The 9548-nt window shown below is 31.9% G+C and overlaps 1 protein-coding gene across 3 annotated transcripts; it reads left to right on the forward strand.

Annotated features, from left to right (window-relative positions):
* Positions 1–1461: 1461 nt before the first annotated feature.
* LOC134716250 (peptidylglycine alpha-hydroxylating monooxygenase-like) lies at positions 1462–9536 on the forward strand. Of its 3 annotated transcripts, none has more exons than XM_063579126.1 (12): positions 1462–1606; positions 2059–2113; positions 2990–3077; positions 3448–3560; positions 4155–4232; positions 4841–4889; positions 5516–5580; positions 5832–5915; positions 6281–6357; positions 7041–7094; positions 8883–8932; positions 9310–9536. In XM_063579126.1, exons 1-12 carry the CDS (start codon positions 1490–1492, stop codon positions 9506–9508), a joined length of 1029 nt encoding a protein of 342 aa, XP_063435196.1. In that variant the 5' UTR covers positions 1462–1489; the 3' UTR covers positions 9509–9536. The 3 variants fall into 3 exon arrangements, with proteins under 3 accessions (XP_063435196.1, XP_063435197.1, XP_063435198.1); XM_063579127.1 differs by having other exon boundaries at positions 1485–1620; XM_063579128.1 differs by lacking the exon at positions 2059–2113 and having other exon boundaries at positions 1500–1606.
* Positions 9537–9548: the final 12 nt, after the last annotated feature.

Raw genomic sequence — 9548 nt, forward strand, 5'->3', positions numbered from 1 at the left:
AATTCCAATTTTTACTTACAAAGTGGTCATTGCCCTTTCTGGTCTGATAAGGGGTTATGCCTCAATTAAGGGTGATGATTCCTTATATCAGAGATGCGGTTATAATCAATATTTAAAGCATTTAGCAGACACAAAAGGAAAATATTATCTATTTGGCATAGAAGCTTAGAAAATATTTATGGTTGACACCAGCGAATTAAGAAGAGGTGTGTTCCTTAACCTAGGTCTACTTCTTGACTTAAAATATCTCGCAGAAACCTTTGTACTGTCGAACTTTATGTGGGACGCATCTATCCCATTGAACTAGAGATAAAGGATACTACATATACAGTTAAGTCGGCTTCATATCTTGACTTACATCTAGAAATTGACAATGAGGGTCGATTGAAAACAAAACTTTACGACAAAAGAGATGATTTCAGCTTTCCAATTGTGAACTTTCCATTTCTAAGTAGCAACATTCCAGCAGCCCCTGCATACGGGGTATATATCTCCCAACTGATACGATATTCCCGTGCTTGCATTTCCTATCATGATTTTCTTGATAGAGGGTTGCTGCTCACTAGGAAGCTATTAAACCAAGAGTTCCAAATGGTGAAGTTGAAATCATCCCTTCGTAAATTTTAAGGACGCCATCACGAGTTGGTTGACCGTTATGGAATAACCGTTTTAAAAATGATATCGGATATGTTCCTTACGTCGTAACTACAACCTCCTTCCCTTTCATGAATGTGACCTACCGAATTAGACTATTTACCGGATTTGTTATCACATAAGCAACACAACGGGTGCCACATGTGGAACAGGATCTGCTTACCCTTCCGGAGCACCTGGGATCACCCCTAGTTTTTGGTGGGGTTCGTGTTGTTTATTCTTTAGTTTTCTATGTTGTGTCATGTGTACTAGTGTTTGTCTTTTTGTCTCTTTCAATTTTAGCCATGGCGTTGTCGGTTCGTTTTTATTTATGAGTTTGGCTGTCCCGTTGGTATCTTTCGTCACTCTTTTATGATAATATAACGAATTTTAATACCGTTTATTTATATTTTTACTTTCCTTCATGGTCAATTGTTCGTTTGGTTACATCATATGAGTTTTTATTTTCGGTTGGTTTGATATTTACGTTTTGACATCGACATCCTAGATTCCAAGGTTATGCTATCTTCACTAACATATATGATAAGTCTACATAACTTGCACGAAATGATATAAATTGATAAAACGTCTTCATAATTCTATTTCAAAATGATTCTATAGTTGGCCAGTGGACATAAGTCCAAATGTAAGAATAGATTATATTGACAAGGACTATTGTTAATTCCTTTTACAGGTAGATTTAATATATAACTGATGCTTGCAATCTGTCGCGCAACATGTAAATTTAAAATGACCGAACCCAGAAGCACTATTTGTACAAAGCTTTTGACATTTTATGATAACTATTTTCATTATCTATGACGACTGTCCCTTATCTTTCACATTTATAACTATCATGTCCGGTAGTGAAGTATCGGTATTTATATTTCTGATTATCATTCAGATCATTATAACTAAAACAAATGAAGTTTATGGTCTTACTATTCGGATGCCAAATGTAGTTCCAGAGAAGGTAAGGAGGGAGAGGTATTTGCATTACTATATATGTCCTTTAAACTGTCTTTTAAAGTATATGTTGATATTTATTAAGGAAAAACTAGAGGAATGTCGAACCAAATTATAAGGAAACTTTAAAAACTAGACAATATCAACTGATTTGAACCTGACAGCGCTAATATTAAAAATAATAGATTGGAATAACTTACATTTAAATTGTACGAATGTTGTATCTACATTTTCAAGTAGTTGGAGGGTAATTTGTGTCAAATGTGCAGACATTACTGGGTTGCAGTTAGACACGTATAATAGATGAAAATGAAACGGTACTTGAGTCACAAATTTCCAGACAGATTCATGTAAAACTATATAACTTAGTATTCATATTGAATTAGCAACTGTTTTAAATTGTATGCATATACATTGTTACTAAAATATGAATTGACAAAATGTTCATTCTTCTTATAGCCCGATAGCTTACTCTGTCATGCAGTTAAATTGGACCCAAAAGAGTCATACATATGTAAGTAAAACGTCGAGGATGTGCTATTTTAGTATTTTATTGTATTGTAATCTAGCATGATTGAATACCGCATGTTACCAAAAGGTAAATAGATAAGTCATACTCAAACACAGAAAAACGGACGGGCGTAAGAACTCATCCCTTTATACGCAATAGACTTGGAAATTATACTAAATCCTTTGGATGTGACCTGATTGATATTTCATGGTGCTTGTCTGTTGATATGTTTTAAATTATACATCGTATATCTCACTAATGTTAAGATATATAACTAGCATTTCTCTGTTGAGCCTTTAAGAAAACAACAACCAACCAATGAGCATTAACACGATCACATTCGGAACTGTTCAAAGACAGAATAAACAGACATATATGTGATACACGAAGAATTAATACAGATCAATACAAAAACTTAGACAGTGAAAAAAAACAGGCACCTTTGCAATGTTATGTAACTAGTCTATAAACAACTTTTTGGAATTTTGGATCCTCAATGCTCTTCAACTTTGTATTTGTTTGGTTTATAACTATTTCGATATGAGCGTCACTGGTGAGTCTTATGTAGACGAAACGCGCGTCTGGCGTACTAAATTATAATCCAGGTGCCTTTGATAACTATAAACATATGAAGTAAACATGGCACAGGATAATTACTGTGTGTGTACAAAGTTTTGTTGAAAGATTATTGTTACTTAATGCAGATGCCATACAACAAAACTTTCAGTTAAAATATTTCTATCTTCACCAACATGAGATTCAAAATGAAACCATTTAAACTGTTAACTGTCTATAACTTCACAAAAATCTGATTCTTATAGTTGTTTATTTATAAAATAAACGGTCATGGGTGTATAATATGTATTACTATATTTATAGTGAGATTTGAACCTTTAGCTTCAAAGTCTGTGGCACATCATATGAACTTATTTGGATGTGATGAACCTGGATCTGATCTCCCGTCATGGTGGGTATTTTTTACTTTATTAATAACGGTATGCACTAAAATCTGAATTCTTTTGTAACAAAATCACTTGATGGATTTACCTGTATTAGTAACACTCAACCCAAAAATAAATTAAAAAGCAATGACAGATAACTACATAAACACATGAAGAGCTGAATGATCAATAGGAGCCTTGATTGGAAGGTCAATTTTGCAATTAAGTCAGTTTGGGCCACATTTGTTTTTAAATAATATCGCAATTTATTATCGTCATGTTGTTCTATCCGTATTGGTTAGATTCGTAATTGAAATTATAACGAAATTATCAAGTAAAGATTGTTTAAAGTGTTTTTCTTTGAGTAACAGTGACATCTCTGTTTTCAATACACAGGACTTGTGGCGAAGAAAATGAAGAGGGTCGTCGACTTCCTATATGTAAACACGGACCTCCACGTATCATATACGCATGGGCACTAGATGGAAAACCTAGGTCCCTACCTTCAGGTAAGTGAAGGTAAAAGAGAGGCGAAAGATACCGGATGGATATTCAAACTTAAGTCGATGAAAAAACTGAAGCCATGGCAAAAAAAAAGAAAACGATAAATTGTACACAAAACGCAGCATAAAAAATGACTGTGTACCATAAACCCTATCAGGGGGGGGGGGGGGTCCTCGGGTGCTGCTGAAGGGTGAGCAGACCCTGCTCCACATGCAACACCCGTGGTGTTACTCCTATAAAGTACGTTGATAAGGTATATCGAGTGATTAGGCATCACGCAATAGCAAATTGGTAGTTTGGTCGTGTCTAAACCTAAGACATGATCGTCACCTAATTCATAAACCTTATGGCATGCAAGTTTTCTAGTCATGAAACTTTACCAAATCATGGCGAACTTTTCCATGGCAAAGGATAGGCTGTAACCGGTAGCACAAAGAACAAAACTATTATTGTGAGAACATCTGAGACACAATGATCATCCAAATTGAAGTACAATAATTAAAAATGTTTCCTCTTCAATAATATATTGGTACGCAGTTTTGGTACAGTTCTTGTTTTATTTCAAAGCTGATTTTTATATTTCTTTTTGTTTTATACAGGTACTGGTTATAGAGTTGGTGGAACGACTGGTATTAATTATCTACTAATTAATCTGCATTACAAAGACAAGTTGAGTCGTAAGTTTCGTTTGTAAAAAAAAAAATTCTCCGAATTTGACAATTTCTTTGTAATTATTTCTAATCATCATTTTTCTCATAAAGAAAATTCCCTACAATATAATTTCAACACATGTTTATGTTCATTTGACTTTTAAAGTTGGCGAAAATGTATCAAAAATTCATTTTTTTTAATGGTATAACTTTGATGACTAAACAAAAAGTACAGTAAAACTTATTTGAAAACCGAAAAAAATCTCTTTAATCGGAAAATATATAAATTACATAATATTTAATGTTTAAACCAACAAAAAAAGCGTTCATTATCACTGAACTAGTATATATTTGTTTAGGGGCCAGCTGAATGACGCCTTCGGGTGCGGGAATTTCTCGCTACATTGAAAACCTGTTGGTGACCTTCTGCTGTTGTTTTTTTCTATGGTCAGGTTGTTGTTTGTTTGACACATTCCCCATTTCCATTCTCAATTTTATATTAAACCCGAAAAACAAAGCAGATCATGGGCACATGCGTGTATACATTTTGAAATATTGGCAGAGTTCGTCTCTTGTACCCTATTCTGTGTTTTTAAATGGAATATCAGAAATAATAATAGTAAAATGTTTTACAGCTGGTCAAACAGATAACTCAGGCTATTATTTGGAGATGACACACGATAAGTATGCATAACATTCAATCAGATTTATTAGTACAGTCGTTTCAATGTATTGACTTCGGTGAAGAAATAATGTCATTCCTTGGTCTTCCGACCGACATTTACATGATGTTTTAATAAGAAAATTTACGTTAGGTCAGGATGAGAGAAATTTAAACGCTTGCAACAACTATTCCAGGGTTCTGTCGGTGACCCGATGAAAGGCTCAACATCTGCCCCTTTCCAAAATACAAATATTTTCAAGTGGTGTTCGAAATTGTCCACCAATCATCTCTTTAGAGCTCCTAATGTATGACCTTCATATTGAATGTATTGTTAATTTGTACTAGTCCTGAATATGCATGAAGTAGCAGCCACTGGACGAAGAAGCAAACTACACAATAAGTTAAACTATTTGATTTACCCTTAAAATGACAAAGATAAAAGCAATCATAGGTCACTGTGCTGCCTTCAACACTGAGAAAAACTGATACCGTATAATCAGAATATAATTAAAAGAGCCCACACATGATAAATGTTAAATTCTTTTTGTCATTTATACTATACCTATGCATTTGACCTTAAAGAGTTATGACATCAACACATTTAAATTATCTATATGAATTGAAACGTGTATAGTTATTGTTTCAGACAACCTCTCCAGGTTGGACATTACATTCTTGGGACAATTGGTGAAATTCCACCTATGACCAAAGGTAAGTAAATGTATAAAGCTCATCTTAATACTTATATATCATGATGAAATACTTACCTTTAATTGATAACTTTCTTGATAAGCATATGTACTAAAACAATTTCATATTATTTATATCATTATTTATTTTCAAGTCAATATTAGGAAAGTCACAATTACGAGTACTTTGTTACACTTATATCGACCACAAAAATATTTTTCATAAAAAAAATGTAAAAACAAAAATAAATTGTTTTTTTCTCCTTGTCCCAGAGTTCCATGCTGACAGTGGGTGCAACTATGATTCCAAAGAAACTATCTACCCAATAGCTTATAGAACACACTCACATAATCTTGGTAAGTAGGAATAGTCTAGTGAATGAAACGTTTTAGAAAATATTTCCCTTTGAAGAGAATACTTACTTTAAATAATTCTGTTTAATGTATTTTGTTAAAGTTACAAACTACTTCTAAACATTTTATATCCCTTTCTATTTTTCATGCAAAACTTCTTATTATTAAATTGATAACATAGACTATATAATTATTGAAATGTTTTAAGAAATACATCTTTCATTTAATCAACTCTATTTTTCACTTGATCTTTCTTGACTTTAAAATATGCAATCTCTGAAACCATACTGCACTCATGAGTTGTTTGTCATTGAAAAGCAGTGCTATTTTGAATGAACATTCCCATGATAGAAAATTAATAAATACAGGAGTGGTGACTTCAGGATATAGATATAGGGATGGAACCTACACAGAGATAGGTCGAATGTCTCCTCAACTTCCTCAGGTAACTTGTTTTACCAAATTTAGATTTTTTTTTAATGCATATATAACATATTTATCTTTGATTCCATTTGTATGCTGCTGAAAATTATTGGAATGTTATGTAAAAAGAGGTATGATCAATTTCCCCATAATATATTTCACAATAGAATCAATATAAAAAAAAATCTTAAAAAAAGTTTTTTTTATTTTTTATAGTACATTGTAGTTGATATTTAATGTTAAAAAATAGCTGAAATCTGAAGTTTGTAGACAAACTTATAGGGTTACTTGAATAAACTCATCATAGATATATACCAGGACTAAATTTAGTATTGAAAACATACAAATTTGCAATTAATAACCAAATAGTTTTCAACAGCCATTTTTAGGTTAAAGCACAATTCTAATATTTTGGATATGGAAAATGTGTTTGCCAAATCCTTATAACCAAAATATAATCATGATAATGGGGGCACATTTTAAAGTATCAGATTTCACTTTCAGATAAACTCCTTTTTTACAGTATTAAATGAAATTCAAGTCAGAAATTGTTGCCTGTTTTTTGGTGATTTTTTTGTGTTATGCTTGATACACATAAACTGAATGAAAGTTTGTAAAATATTGCTGGTGCTCTTAAAATGTCTTTATATAAAAGCAATACTTAATATACAATGTAGATCCATTCCTACCTATTTATACTTGCAGACTTTTTATGATGTAGAAGAACCAAACATGAATATTACAACTGGAGATTTATTGGTAAATATTCATTATCTTTATTTCATGATTTTTTTTTCATAAATTATTGCTATTTTTGTTACCTTTTATCTTCCATCAATTTGGTTGAAGAATATTCCTCATGCTTTACAATGCTATGTTAACTGCAAGTCTCAGTTGTTTTATTAATTTTGTTCATTAAATATGTAAGCCTCAAATCTATGTCCGGCCTCAAATCTATGTCCTTTCCACAAATCTATGTCCTTTTTAATATTGCGTCATAGACGTTCCAAATCTATGTCCTGTATTGTCTCACATCTATAAATGTCCTTTATCTACTCAAATCTATGACCATTTTTGGCTCAAATCTATGTCCTTTCATTGACGTAAAACATAACAAAACGTCATCAAGTAAACAATGAAAAGTTAGAAGTACAGGTGTAAGTACGGCCTTCAACACGGAGCATTAACTCACACCGAACAAACATTGTACAAGGTGTTCATATGACAAAAGCAAGGTTAACATTTTATCTATTAATACACATAGTTTAAAATTGCTTTATGTTTTGTTATTTTAAACTGGAGGGAAATCTGTTATGAATAGTGGACTGATGAAATATTTTGAAAAACGTCAACTAGATATTTACCCTCCTCAAGGCTCTTCAAATTTTTCTGACAAATATCAGGATATCTTTACTCCTACTCAATGTTCTATTGTGGAATATTTACAATTCAAAACCAATCCAGGCATGAGCAAAGGGTATGCAGTGTTTACATCTGGTTTCTGGAGAGAAGGAATATGTCAAAACATAAAGATTGATTTTTTGGGGGGATATATTTTCGTTATTAAAGACATTATTACAAGTTAATTTTACATTTGAACTAAATAGATATCAGCTAAGACCAAACAATTGATATATGTTCTATTGTGATTCACAAATATTTCAATTAAAAATATAAAGAACGTTATATTTTCATCAATTTAGAATGATTTCAGGCTTTTAATACTAATATTCAAGGAGTAATAGATAAAGTGGTTTAAATGTTAATGAAACAGCAATATGAACAAATTCATAAGACAAAACGAAGTAAGTTGCAAACAAATACTCATTCTTTGCTGTCTTTTTTAGTAAAATAAATATGTGTAGTTTCATTCTTAAAGACGGCATACAATAATAACCCACGCATGTAAAGATTTTAACACATGGAACAATTACTTAATAATACAAAAAAGCATATAAGACCGTACTTGAAATAATATTATAAATACCAGCTAAATAATTTTTCCGGATTTTCTTAAACGCATACTATACTTTAGCTCTTGCACTTACATGGAGAACACACACCAACTTAATATTAAATTATGGGAAAATACTTAATAAAATAAAAAACCTATAAGACGGAACTTGTTAGACGGGCATACATTTGCGCATGGCGAAACAAATTGGAAAAAAACGTTACACAGATTTGAGACCTTATCTTTTTAACGGACACAGATTTGCAAATGACGTCACGATTGAAAATCGGACACAGATTTGAGGCCGAATATTTTTTACGGACATAGATTAGGGATTGACGTCACGATAGGGCATAGATTTGTGAAACGGACACAGATTTGAGGTCGTACACAGATCTGAGGTTTACAAATATACTAAATGTGATTCAGTGCTTGACACATGGTAAAGACACATGCCTACTGTGTACTAAACTCTAAATGTTTTTGTTTTGGTCTTATTGAAAAATACCACACATATCCATGCAGGCTCTTTTACTGATATAATAGTTGTTTGTGTCATATGTAGGAAATGAATTAACATTGAAATATTTTAGATATCTCGCTGTACCATGAGCAGTCAAAGAAAATTTCCTACAAATATAGGGTAAGGTTTTACACATAAAATTATAGGTCAGATTTAACTAGCACGAAATACACATAAATTAACATATTATTATAATATCCCATCACAAAATAGTTTTTTTTCTTTCAGTTGTTATGCCACCTTTTGATATCAATTCTGTCTTCACAGACTGATGGGTAGCTGTATAACTGTCATCCGTATTTGTCTAATTTAGTGATATCTTTTTCTGCAGATGTATTTTCAACATTTTTTATAACCAAAAATAAAGCAATCAATTTAATAGAAAAAAATGTGGTTTTTGAGTGAGTGCTTACAGAGGACTGGTCAAGATAATCACCTTTAAAAATAGTGATTTCTAAGACATAACAATCACACTTCTTTTCTAATTCTGTCCACAGATCAACCAACAAAGATGAGATGTGTAATTTCTACATTATGTATTATACATCCAGACAAGAGGATATACAAGATGAAAAAATGTGCTTCAGGGATCACAACAGTTTCCATCTCAAAGACTATTTAACAACTTTACCACAAAATATCAGCTCATTAGATGGACTGCCAAAGTTTGAAAGAACTGACCCATATGCTGTATAATCAAATCAATAAAAATAAACCATTCAAATGTATTCAGATT

The sequence above is a fragment of the Mytilus trossulus genome, chromosome 4 (assembly GCF_036588685.1).
Source record: "Mytilus trossulus isolate FHL-02 chromosome 4, PNRI_Mtr1.1.1.hap1, whole genome shotgun sequence".
NCBI classification, from domain to species: domain Eukaryota; kingdom Metazoa; phylum Mollusca; class Bivalvia; order Mytilida; family Mytilidae; genus Mytilus; species Mytilus trossulus.